This window comes from Onychostoma macrolepis, chromosome 03 (genome assembly GCF_012432095.1).
Source record: "Onychostoma macrolepis isolate SWU-2019 chromosome 03, ASM1243209v1, whole genome shotgun sequence".
Classification (NCBI taxonomy): Eukaryota; Metazoa; Chordata; class Actinopteri; order Cypriniformes; family Cyprinidae; genus Onychostoma; species Onychostoma macrolepis.
The window spans coordinates 55,489,631-55,504,079 of NC_081157.1; the positions used below are offsets into that span (position 1 = coordinate 55,489,631).

General features: G+C 36.0%; 1 protein-coding gene across 1 annotated transcript; it reads left to right on the top strand.

Moving 5' to 3' along the window:
- The first annotated feature begins 265 nt into the window (after positions 1-265).
- LOC131536617 (E3 ubiquitin-protein ligase TRIM35-like) lies at positions 266-12,092 on the top strand. The gene is made up of 6 exons (XM_058769634.1): positions 266-859; positions 1,257-1,352; positions 2,710-2,940; positions 3,019-3,041; positions 3,122-3,243; positions 10,859-12,092. The coding sequence occupies exons 1-6, from the start codon at positions 464-466 to the stop codon at positions 11,395-11,397; spliced, it is 1,407 nt and encodes a 468-aa protein (XP_058625617.1). The 5' UTR covers positions 266-463; the 3' UTR covers positions 11,398-12,092.
- The last annotated feature ends 2,357 nt before the right edge of the window (positions 12,093-14,449 follow it).

Here is a 14,449-nt window from a genome sequence, read left to right on the forward strand (position 1 = left end):
TGCATGTAAGGGTTTGGGGGTTTATTGTTAATATTTGTGTATTTTCATTGTTCTTTTTTGTTTTATGTCTTTTGAGTTTATATCAGTTTATTTTAACATTTTAATGCAAGTTCATTTTGAATAGAATTTGTTAAATGTTACCTGCAGAAATCCTGATGTCTCTGTCTGACTTGTTTAAACACACTCACCTGATCATAAACTCCTCCCTCTTACAGCTCTTACCAGGAAGAGACTGACGTGTTATTTCTGCTTTGTGTCACACTGACTCTCTTCTCTACTGACAAAAGCAATAAATAATCAGCCATCAGTGAAGAACCAAGAAGAACACTTTACAGAAGGATCTTTGTGAAGTTTGTTTCTGGATAGACAGCAGATCTTTGTGATTCTGGTGGTGATTCATTCTTTAAACTGTTGTTCAGAAAGTGAAAGTAAAGTTTAGATCGCTGGAGCTCAAAGACTGAAAATGGCTTCACTATCTGTAGATGATTTTTCTTGTCCTGTATGTCATGAAATCTTCAAGAATCCTGTTCTTCTGTCGTGTAGTCACAGTTTCTGTAAAGAGTGTCTTCAGAAGTTCTGGAGAAGCAAGAAAACTCAGGAGTGTCCCGTCTGCAGTAGAAGATCCTCAAAATCTGAACCTCCTCCTAATCTCGCATTAAAAAACTTGTGTGAGTCGTTCCTGAAGGAGAGAAATGAGAGGCGTTCATCAGGATCTGAGGAGATCTGCAGTTTACACAGTGAGAAACTCAAACTCTTCTGTCTGGAGGACAAACAGCCGGTGTGTGTAGTGTGCAGAGATTCAAAACAACACGATAATCATAAATTCAGACCCATCAGTGAAGTGGTTTCATCATATAAGGTGAGAGAAACAACTTTTAGCCAACTGCATGTTGTTATAAAGTCCTGTTTAAGTGTTGATTTGATCAGTGCTGGTTGTGTTTAGTTCAGCTGAACTCCATTATCAATAAAGTTTCATAGATTTGGGGAATTAATAACTACGGGGGCAAATACTTTCACACAGACCCAGTTGGTATTGGATAACTTTTCTTGCTTCAATAAATAACATTGTCATTTACAAACTGTGCCTTTGTTTCATGGCAGGTTTTAATTTCTGAATTAATTTAGTATGAGATGTTCACAAAAACAGAATAAATCTGCATGGGTGCAAACACTTTTGCACTGCATTATATGATCATATTGCTGTATTGTATTGTTTTATTTTCTGTTTTATGTATTTTAATTTCATTTAATTTTAGGAGGAGCTGAATACAGCACTGAAATCATTACAGGAGAAACTTCAACACAATGGAAAAATGAAAGGAGAGTTTAAGAAAACAGCTGAACACATCAAGGTGAGGAAACAGAGTCCAGAGTGTTAATGTCCAGCTCGTTCCAAGACCACAACATAAAGAGAGAGACAGACAACAAAATAGGGTTTAAATGATTTATAATTTATCGGGAAAAGAAATTAAGCAATAAAAAATAAACAGTGTTCTTTGTCTAGGGCAGTGGTTTTCAAACCTGTCCTGCAAGCACCCCTGCAGCTCATTTTGTATGTCTCTCTTGTCAGACACAACCAATTCAGGTCTTGCAGTCTCTACTAACGAGCTAATGAGTTGAATCAGGTGTGTCTGATGGGAGACATGCAAAATGTGCAGGGCAGGGGTGCTTGCAGAACAGGTTTGAAAACCACAGAATTAACAAAAAAATTTATATGTTAAATATATGTCTAAATGCAATGAAAAATCAATATTAAAAGGGAAAAAGAAAACCCAAGATGTGAGCGTCCACAATAATGTTATCTTTGCCGCTGATATGTCTAATGTCTAGTGGGTACTGTTGTAGAATCAAACTCCAATTATTATTATTATTATTATAATGCATTGATTTTGATTCCGCATTGTATTAATAAACATCAAAGGGTTGTGATCCATATGACTATAGGGCTGGTGGATGATCCCAAGTATACTTCAAAGTATAGAACATCTAGAATTAAAGCAAGTGCCTCCCTCTCAACAGTAGAGTAAACCCATTGATAGCAGTTAAACTTAGAGAAGCAACATACAGGATGTTCTATGCCCTCCGAGCTCCCCTTCATTAAAGCAGCACCAGCCGTGCTCACCGGCATCCACTGCAACACTAAAAGGATGCTTATGCATTTCATACTCCAGATGGCATAAGTTTATACTGTAAGAAATTGTCAGGTGTCACAAAAGCAGACAACTCTTTTGCTCGATCGGTTAAAGGCACCTGAGCGGAGCCGACTCTATCAACACAATCATCACACCGTGGTAAAGGATAACAGTCAGGCTTTTTATCTGCATTAAGCTTTCTATAGTTGTCCCATCTGGCTTATTAACCAACAGACAGGGGGAGCTCATAGAATAACCAGCAGTAATAGTAGCAGTGGAGGTTACACCAACAGACACAGACACTTCGCCTGTAAACACACACTGCAACACAAGTGCAACACTTCTTTGGGTTACTTCTGTGTAGTTGCTACTCTGTAGCTGTAGATCACTATATACAGTTATGATCTGATATATTTAATATAATGGACTCCAGCTGATTATTTGTGTAAACGACGATCATCAATCTGCTTCTGGATGCGTTATATGTCGGTCTCTGAGTTTCTCTCAGATCTGAATGATGTGATTGTGTTGATGTGTGTTGATGGAGACGACTGAAGTGAATGTGGTTTGATTTCAGTCTCAAGCTGAGCACACAGAGCGTCAGATTAAACAGCAGTTTGAGAAGCTCCATCAGTTTCTCAGAGATGAAGAAGAAGCTACAATCACTGCACTGAGGGAGGAAGAGGAGCAGAAGAAGCAGATGATGAAGGAGAAGCTGGAGGAGATGAACAGACACATCTCAGCTCTTTCACACACAATCAAAGACATGGAGGAGATGATGAAAGCCAGTGACGTCTGCTTTCTGAAGGTCTGATTTCAGATGATTGATTGATTGATTGATTGATTGATTGAGGTGTTGATGATCAATGGTGTGTTTGTTCTGCAGGAGTTTCCAGTCTCAATGGAAAGGTGAGTGATCTGCTGGTGTCTCTGGTCTCTCTGCTTCTGATCCAAATTCACTGCGGTTCTGATCCTGAATGTTCTTCCAGAGTCCAGATCTCATCACAGCCGGATCCACAGACGCCTTCTGGAGCTTTGATTCATGTGCCACGTTACTTGGGCAACCTGCCCTTCAGAGTCTGGAAGAAGATGCAGGACATCGTCCAGAACAGTGAGTCTGACTGCAGAAGATACACACACACTGGAAATGATGCAATATTGACAGATTTCAGCACTATGTGTGAAGAACCAGATCATCTACTGCACCAAAATCAGCAGCTCGCTTTAGAAAGGGGGGTAAAAAGTACTCAAAACTTAAACTCAAGTTAAAGTACAGATACTCTGTGAAACTTTTACTTAATTAAAACTGCAAGTAAATGGAAATTAAAATGCAGCACAGAGGAGCACAAAACATCCATGCTTTACACCTTAATGCCATCCATATGTGTACGACTTCTTTCTTCAGAAGAACACAAACTAAGAGTTTTAGAAAATTAATCAATCTTTCTGCACATAATGCATGTGTACGGCATGTCCAAAGATGATGCTTCAAAAACTACACCAAGAGAAGACGCCAGTAACTCATAACCTCTGTTGATGTCTTCTTCAGCAGAACCACAGGCGTGTGAAGAAACACACAAATACTTTCTTTTTACTTTAGCGTTGTGTTCACTTTGTGTGCTTCTTGAAGCGTCCTGTACACTTGCATTATATGCACTAAACATCTTTCTTTGTGTTCATCTGAAGACATTCATATATATCTGGATGGCATGAGGGTCAGTAAATGATTACATTTAATTTGTTCCCTTTAATGAGGCAGATGTGATGCAGAGGCCAGAAATATATTCCAGACAGAATATAATAACTTTTGTTGAATTAATGATGAGTTACATAGAATTAAAATATACAATATTATATTGACTTTTCTGAAAAAGACATGTTTTTGTGTTGTCTACTCAACGCCGCTGTCTGTAACAATAATTAATCTTTTAATTGTTTATTTGGAGCATTTAGAGTTTTTTTTTCCTAGCAGATATTTATATATATTTGTTTATGACTAATTAGATGAATTAATGAGCCAATCATATTTTCATAATCATTTAGATTAAATAATAATTCATTGACAGTCCTAAGAGTTACTCAATATATCATTATAATACAACTCATGGACTCCCAGAACATCACTAAACATGACTCACACTTCATTTACACACTTTTTGTAGATTTTTGCAACATTTAATTTAATAAGTAATCATGAAACATGAATTGTGTTTAAATTCTTATCACTGATTTTATTTGTGCATTCAGTCAATATAGTGCACAGACAGCTAATGACTTCATCAAAACAGACACAAATAATGAATAAATAATGAATAAACTGAGCTTATCTTCATATGCTTCTTCATATTTGACGGCAAATACATTCTGAAGCCAGGAATTGATCTGATGAAAGTTTTAACGAAGGATGAGCTCGATGCATGAAAACAAACCTCATTAGCGGCAGGTTTGAGCTTCTGTCACATATTTAATGAGTGTGAGATAAAATAAACACATAAACATGTAATCAGTACTTTTCAAGTTGAAATAAAAGTGTAAGGAGCAAAAAGTACTGTTTTTCCTTCATAAAAGTAATCAAGTAAAAGTACAAGTAGTCACTTTAAACTGTACTTGAATAAAGTACAAATATCCCAAAATAACACTTAAGTACAGTAATCAAGTAAAATTACTCCTGCTTTTAGAAATAATCAATCCCAGAATTCAGTGCGCTTGACTTTCATTTTCAGTCTCACGAAAGACACAGAAGTGATTTCAGCAGTTTTTAAGACTTTATTTGATCAGACGGACAGAAACATTTCTACACAAAAAGATTTTATTTCCCGTATGATTACTGCGGTTTATATTTAATCTTTTATTAATATTTTGAATATATATATAGAACATAGAATACAAAAGAATAGAAAAGCTAGTGAATATATATATATATATATATATAAAGAATATTCTTCAGCTAAAAACACAACTCTTCCATCTTTATTTGAGCCTTTAACTCTAGAAATCTCTATTCTAATTCTATTCTTAAAAAAACACTCTCTCATGTTCTTTTTATATTCTATTTGTTTTCTTTTTACTTATTATACAATTAACAAAAACAAAAAGGCCTCCAACACTAGCTCACTCTATTCTATCGGTTTACTTTTTATTTAGTATATAATTAATGCATATTATTGCTCTTTCATTGATTTTGATTGCTTTTGTTGATTATCATATATATATATATATATATATATATATATATATATATATATATATATATATATATATATACACAACGGGTAATGGAAAGTATTCAGACCCCTTAAATTTTTCACTCTTTGTTATATTGCAGCCATTTGCTAAAATCATTCAAGTTCATTTTTTCCTCATTAATGTACACACAGCACCCCATATTGACAGAAAAACACAGAATTGTTGACATTTTTGCAGATTTATTAAAAAAGAAAAACTGAAATATCACATGGTCCTAAGTATTCAGACCCTTTGCTCAGTATTTAGTAGAAGCACCCTTTTGATCTAATACAGCCATGAGTCTTTTGGGAAAGATGCAACAAGTTTTTCACACCTGGATTTGCGGATCCTCTGCCATTCCTCCTTGCAGATCCTCTCCAGTTCTGTCAGGTTGGATGGTAAACGTTGGTGGACAGCCATTTTAGGTCTCTCCAGAGATGCTCAATTGGGTTTAAGTCAGGGCTCTGGCTGGGCCATTCAAGAACAGTCACGGAGTTGTTGTGAAGCCACTCCTTCGTTATTTTAGCTGTGTGCTTAGGGTCATTGTCTTGTTGGAAGGTAAACCTTCGGCCCAGTCTGAGGTCCTGAGCACTCTGGAGAAGGTTTTCGTCCAGGATATCCCTGTACTTGGCCGCATTCATCTTTCCCTCGATTGCAACCAGTCGTCCTGTCCCTGCAGCTGAAAAACACCCCACAGCATGATGCTGCCACCACCATGCTTCACTGTTGGGACTGTATTGGACAGGTGATGAGCAGTGCCTGGTTTTCTCCACACATACCGCTTAGAATTAAGGCCAAAAAGTTCTATCTTGGTCTCATCAGACCAGAGAATCTTATTCAGGTGTTTTTTAGCAAACTCCATGCGGGCTTTCATGTGTCTTGCACTGAGGAGAGGCTTCCGTCGGGTCACTCTGCCATAAAGCCCCGACTGGTGCAGGGCTGCAGTGATGGTTGACTTTCTACAACTTTCTCCCATCTCCCGACTGCATCTCTGGTGCTCAGCCACAGTGATCTTTGGGTTCTTCTTTACCTCTCTCACCAAGGCTCTTCTCCCCCGATAGCTCAGTTTGGCCGGACGGCCAGCTCTAGGAAGGGTTCTGGTCGTCCCAAACGTCTTCCATTTAAGGATTATGGAGGCCACTGTGCTCTTAGGAACCTGAAGTGCAGCAGAAGTGTTTTTGTAACCTTGTCCAGATCTGTGCCTTGCCACAATTCTGTCTCTGAGCTCTTCAGGCAGTTCCTTTGACCTCATGATTCTCATTTGTTCTGACATGCACCGTGAGCTGTAAGGTCTTATATAGACAGGTGTGTGGCTTTCCTAATCAAGTCCAATCAGTATAATCAAACACAGCTGGACTCAAATGAAGGTGTAGAACCATCTCAAGGATGATCAGAAGAAATGGACAGCACCTGAGTTAAATATATGAGTGTCACAGCAAAGGGTCTGAATACTTAGGACCATGTGATATTTCAGTTTTTCTTTTTTAATAAATCTACAAAAATGTCAACAATTCTGTGTTTTTCTGTCAATATGGGGTGCTGTGTGTACATTAATGAGGGGAAAAAAAATTAACTTAAATGATTTTAGCAAATGGCAAATTTTAGCAATATAACAAAGAGTGAAAAATGTAAGGGGGTGTGAATACTTTCCGTACCCACTGTATATATATATATATACAGGGGTGCACATAAGTTTTCAGCCTGGGGTGTATTCCAGAAAGCATGGTTAACTTACCGTCAGATAAACCCTGAACTTTCGGTTGATTAACCCCAAACATTGCTTACTCGAGGTATCTGGTTCCAAAAACACGTCATTCAACTCAGAGTATGTTCCTGGTTAAGACTCAAGACATTCTCAACAGAGCGACGAATCGACGAGTCACTATGGAAACAGACTCTAAGAATAAGCGCGCCATAATGCTTCTTTCTTCTTCTTTTGTTCAAAGGTCATGTAGGCCTAAATGCTTAGTGCATATCGCCACCTAATTGATGGTTTTGCAATCATTTTTATTTTTTTTGCGTTTAATCTTTAATCCTTGAGAATAAGAATTATATTGTTTGTTTGATGCTAATTATATATTAAGTCATATCAGATATGTATTTTTATTATAGAAATGCATTATAGAAAATGCCGATCCATGTGTGAGATGATAATATAAAATGTAATAAATATATGTATAGGCTAATATAATAAATTAAACATTACATTTTCATAATAGTGTTTTATAATTTATACAGATAACTGTTATATATGCCAATAAAATATAATAACCATATTAGAGCAATATATAGGCTAACCTTATTTATTACTTATTTAAGCGCTTTATCATTAAAATAACATACAACTATATATATATATATATATATATATATATATATATATATATATATATATATATATATGTGTATAGTAGGCTATATACATAACTGTATTGTAATAATATATAATATTGTGCGCTATCTGTCATGCTCTGATAGCGCTGAAGTGAACTAACCCTGGAACATAACCTGCTCCTGAGCAGGTTATCTTCAGAAAACAAGTTGCTATGGTTACTTACATACCCGATTTTGGAACCGAAAGCTGAGGTTATCCGCTCGCGTAGCCTCAAACATACCCAGGTATGTCACATAACCTGCTTTCTGGAATACACCCTGGTTCTCATATGAGAACCTGGAGATTTGGTTTGGTCCTCACACGGGCATGTAGTGTATATATATATATATATATATATATATATATATATATATATATATATATATATATAAAATAAATAACTAAAAATAATAAACTAAATAATCAAGTGTGATAATAATACAATTTTTTTTAAAGGGAGTATTACATACAAATGCAATTATTTTATAGTAAACTTAATAAAAATAATGATAAAAACATTGGCATTTTATTTTTATTATCATTATTTTAATTTAAATTTTCATCATTTTGAAACGTAAAATCAGCGAGCTTTTATTTTGGCGGGTTGCCGGTAAGTAAGTATTAAGCGCTTCCGGGTTCAGCTGCTGATGAAGAGCGTCAGTGAATGAATGTCACAGTTTAGCTTTGAAGACGGCGGCGGGTTTAGATTATGCTTCAGTTTGGATATAAATATTATACAGTACAGTTTGTCGATCTAAAATGGTAATTGTTCATTAACAGCTGACAACCATGTCGATACACAAATGCGCTCAGAACTTATTTACACATTTTTAATTTTGGTCGCGCGTGCGACTTATGTGCACCCCTGATTATTTATATATATATATATGTAGCCCTCTCGCTCTCTGCGCGCTTGCTGGCCTCTCGCAGCACTGCTGCTACTCTGCGCTGTGTGTGGTGTGTGTTGTGTGTGTGTGTGTGTGTGTGGTGTGGTGTGTGTGTGTTGTGTGGTGTGTGTGGTGTTGTGTGTGTGGTGTGTGTTGTGGTGTTGTGTTGTGTGGTGTGTGTGGTGTTGTGTGTGTGTGTTGTGGTGTTGTGTGTGTGTGTGTGGTGTTGTGGTGTGTGTGTATGTGTGTGTGTGTATTATGTGTGTGTGTGTGTGTGTGTATTATGTGTGTGTGTGTTATGTGTGTGTGTATGTGTGTGTGTATTATGTGTGTGTGTATTATGTGTGTGTGTGGTGTGTGTGTTGTGGTGTGTGTGTATTATGTGTGTGTGTGTGTGGTGTTGTGTGTGGTGTGTGGTGTGTGTGTGGTGTTGTGTGTGTGTGTGTGTGTGTGTGTGTGTGTGTGTATTATGTGTGTGTGTATTATGTGTGTGTGTATTATGTGTATGTGTGGTGTGTGTTATGTGTGTGTGTGTGTTGTGGTGTGTTGTGTTGTGTGTGTGTGTGTGTGTGTGTATTATGTGTGTGTGTGTATTATGTGTGTGTGGTGTGTGTTATGTGTGTGTGTGTGTGTGTGTGTGTGTGTATGTGTGTGTATGTGGTGTGTGTGTGTGTGTATGTGTGTGTGTATTATGTGTGTGTGTATTATGTGTGTGTGTGTGTTATGTGTGTGTGTATTATGTGTATTATGTGTGTGTGTGTGTGTGTGTGTGTATTATGTGTGTGTGTATATATATATATATATATATATATATATATATATATATATATATATATATATATATATATATATATATATATATATATATATATATATATATATATATATATATATATATATATATATATATATATATATATATTATATTATATGTGTGTGTGTATGTGTGTGTGTATTATGTGTGTGTGTGTGTGTGTATTATGTGTGTGTGTATGTGTGTGGTGTGTGTTGTGGTGTGTGTGGTGTGTGTGTGGTGTGGTGTTGTGTGTGTGTGTGTTGTGTTGTGTGGTGTGTGTTGTGTGTGTGTGTGTGTGTGTGTGTGTGTGTGGTGTGTTGTGTTGTGTTGTTGTGTGTGTGTGTTGTGTTGTGTTGTGTTGTGTTGTGTTGTGTTGTGTGTGTTCGTGGGTGGTGGTAGAGAGGAGACGCGGACACAGAGGGGTTCGGGATCGTGGCTCGACCGTTTATTCCACAGCACGGCATCTATAGTGTTGATAACATGAACTCACTTATGTTTTAATCTAGTACTTTAAATTGAAATTTCCACGTCTTACCAATAGTGTTGATAACATGAACTGAAGAAAAGATGGCGCACTACACGCCTATCAACACTTCGGTACATCACGAGGCTCAAACAGCGCTAAAAACACTTGAATCTACCTTAACACGACAGTATCATAGCGACATCTTGTGGACAACACAATACACTGCCTTACATATATATATTATAAAATAATTTGTATGCGTTTTTGTCCTTTTTATTACTGTAAAAATATATTTAGCTTCCTTTTAATATGCATAATTATAATTAATTATATTTCATTTTTAGTTTTAGTCATTTGAATACTTCACATTGATTTATTTTATTCTGAGTTGTTGCCAAAGCAACTTTTCTAATCATTCAATTAATTTTTTTAGATTATCATCTAATATTTAGCATTTATTTTTAGCTTTATTTTAATTACTGAATAATTAAATAAATAACTGAATAATTTTAGTTGTAGTTTTTGTTAATACCAGCAAGCTTATTATTATTGTTATTATTATTATTATTTCATTCCATTATTGTGCAATAATACCTACTGTTTATTATTTCTAATAATTAGGCAGCATTGAGTAAAAAGATTTGTGTTTTATACAAGAGAAACATTGAGGAAAATGATAAAGATATAAACATTATTTCTTTGGTATTATTATCTCATCTGAATATGAAATCATGTGTAATCACTATAGTTTAATATAAATGAGAGCGTGAATGAAATGAATATGTTTGAGTTTGTTTCTGATTGAACTTTCAGTATTGATAAATCACACAGAGAATGACTGACAGTGATGAGAGGAACATGTCTGATGTGTTTGATCAACAGGACGAGTGTCATAATTCATAATCATCTGTGTTGGGTTCACTCTTGATCATTATATGAACATCAGAATAACAGCATCTGTTGATTGTGTCTCATCAGCTCCTGTGATTCTGGATCCAAACACGGCTCATCGATCTCTCCTTCTGTCTGATGATCTGACCAGTGTGAGAACCAGCGGATATCAACCTGTTCCTGATAATCCAGAGAGATTTGACTATGATTACTGTGTTCTGGGTTCAGAGGGTTTTAACTCAGGAACACACTGCTGGGATGTGGAGGTTAAACAGAGTTCACACTGGAGACTTGGAGTAACTACAGCATCAAACCAGAGGAAGGGACGGGGTTTCTATAAGACTGGTGTCTGGAGTGTGTGGTATCGTCAGAAAGGGTTGGGTTTCTTCAGCATTTTAAAGTATAATCAGTACGGATGGTCTCCAGGTTCTGGTTTTCATGTTGAACAGCAGCTTGATCGTGTGAGAGTGAATCTGGACTATGACGGAGGAACGGTGTCATTCTCTGATCCTGTAACTAACACACATCTACACACATTCACAACCTCCTTCACTCACACACTCTTCCCTTTCTTCTGTAATTATGATTATTCCTCTCTGAGGATCTTATCGATCAATAGTCAGTAATCTGTAGATCTGGATCTTCCTGCTTTCATCTTTCATCATGTTTCAATATTTAATCCAGATCACACGAGTAAGAGACTGTTGATCTGAACATCAGATCAGAAAACAAGTACATTTATTCACCTTTAAAAATTAAAGATTGTCTATAATCTTCTTCATCGAGTTCAAGCTGCATGATAATATCATATTGTGTGTAGTATTGCAGAACTGAAAGAGTCGATTCAACACATGTTCAGTGTTTGTTGTAAATGAATAATTGTTTATTTCAGTTCTAGAGATTAAATTATCGTCTGTTTATTGAAGTAAATGAATGTAAAAGGTTCTTGATCCACAACAATGCTGAATATTAATATATATTTTAGAAATACTTGATTCAGCTGTTTATGAATCTGATTCTCAGATCAAATGATCAAATGAGACTGAAATCTCTGACAAAGTCTGAATCAGTTTCACAACAAATATTAATAATCGCTTGAATAAACTAACAATGTGTGATTTCATGATTTCAGTCATTTTCAGATTGAAACAAAGTTTGTCGTGATAATTAGGATTTAAACTGTGGTAAAAAGCCTGGGAAATCTGATTATTATTATTATTATTTTTATTTTTTGTTCCTGCAATGAAATATTAAAATCATATTTATTTCTATAGAGCTTTATATAACACAGATTGATTCTGCAGCTTTATATTAATAAACAGGAAAATAACAGCATCAGTGTTTCAAATCTCTTCAATTATGAACAAATAAATTCAGTTTTAATGTCAGATATAAAGCAGATCTTCAGAAGACAATATATCGTGTGATTATTCAGATGAATTTAAACAGTTCCAGATGAAGTCAAAGTAAATGAATAAATGACTGTAATAGAAATCCTTCAGCTGCTGATGTGAAATCAGTGCATCTTTACTGTCATCTAGAGCTGAAACTGAGAAACTGACTGAAAATATCAGTGCATTTATTACAGATGACAGTCACAATAATAAGAGACTGATTGATAATGTAGTTAATAAATCTGCTTGGGGGGTCAGGTGACCAGATCTCTCATGCTGGAGTTATGTATTTATTTATTTTATTTAAAAGCAAATTACAAACCATTAGACAAATACGACAGAGATATAAATGAGATAAGAACCCACGGTGTCACAAACACTGGTGATTATCTGGAAAGGTCTTTTTAAAGCATTATTCCTCACTTTCAACTCAGGAAGTCTCTAAGTGACGTATAATGAACACCAGGTTCAGTCATGTGACAATTTTTAAAAACGCTTGTTTTTGTTACAAAAGGTATGTTTTAACCCATGCAACAGTTCTACTGTTTTAATAACATATCCCAAATTACTCTTAACCTGATTTTAATACGCTTCTTGAGCAAATTGATATAAAATAAGTTACAAAGATGTTGCGGTGACATATATGCGTGGCATGGAGGTGATCAGTTTGTGGCACTGCTCAGGTGTTATGAGAGCCCAGGTTGCTCTGATAGTGGCCTTCAGCTCATCTGCATTGTTGGGTCTGGTGTCTCTCATCTTCCTCTTGACATAGATTCTCTCTGGGGTTCAGGTCAGGCGAGTTTGCTGGCCAGTCAAGCACAGTAACACTATGGTCATTGAACCAGCTTTTGGTGCTTTTGGCAGTGTGGGCAGGTGCCAAGTCCTGCTGGAAAATGAAATCAGCATCTCCATAAAGCTTGTCAGCAGAAGGAAGCATGAAGTGCTCTAAAATTTCCTGGTAGATGGCTGCGTTGACTGTGGACTTCAGAAAACACAGTGGACCAACACCAGCAGATGACATGGCAGCCCAAATCATCACTGACTGTGGAAACTTCACACTGGACTTCAAGCAACATGGATTCTGTGCCTCTCCACTCTTCCTTCAGACTCTGGGACCTTGATTTCCAAATGAAATGTAAAATTTACTTTCATCTGAAAAGAGGACTTTGGACCACTGAGCAGCAGTCCAGTTCTTTTCTCCACAGCCCAGTTAAGATGCTTCTGACGTTGTCTCTGGTTCAGAAGTGGCTTGGTAGCCCTTTTCCTGAAGACGTCTGAGCGTGGTGACTCTTGATGCACTGACTCCAGCTTCAGTTCTCTCCTTGTGAAGCTCTCACAAGTGTTTGAATCGGCTTTGCTTGACTGTATTCTCAAGCTTGCAGTCATCCCCGTTGCTTGTGCACCTTTTCCTACCCAAATTCTTCCTTCCAGTCAATTTTGCATTTAATATGTTTTGATACAGCACTCTGTAAACAGCCACACATTTACATTTACATTTACATTTAGTCATTTTGCAGACGCTTTTATCCAAAGCGACTTACATTACCTTTCAGTAATGACCCTCTGTGACTTACCCTCTTTGTGGAGGGTGTCAATGTTCCTCTTCTGGATCATTGCCAAGTCAGCAGTCTTCTCCATTATTGTGGTTTCAAAGAACAAGAGATACCCGGAATTTATACTGTAGGGATGGCCATTAATTGAAACTCAAATTTAACTATTCTAATATTTTGAGATACTGATTTTTGACTTTCATGAGCTGTAAGCTCTAATCATCAAAATTAAAACAAAAAAAAAACTTTTGAAATGTTTTACTTTACATGCAATGAATCTAAAATATATGAAAGTTTCACTTTTTGAAATAACTTACAAGAAAAAAAGATAAAACTTTTTCACGACATTCTAATTTATTGAGATGCACCTGTATGTCACATCGGGCTCTTAATCTTATAAAAGTAGGAGGAATTTTGTTGTGACGTATTTGTCACATTAAGAAAAATGGTAATGAGCTGCTAAATTAATTTAGCTGATTCAATTATTTTAGTGTTATATATTTTCTGCTGCTCATTTCAAAGCATATTTTAACAAATCTACATGCATGTTTAACATGATGACCTCCAGTGTGAGGTATTTATTTATTTTTATTCAGTTTGCACATTTTCAAGTTGTGAAAAAAAAAATCTAAAAATTAATTTCTGGTTAAACCATATACCTGAAAAGGTAGAATGTTGATATGTTACAAAAAATGTAATGGTCACAGTATGTGGTTTTGATATATGTTGTGGCA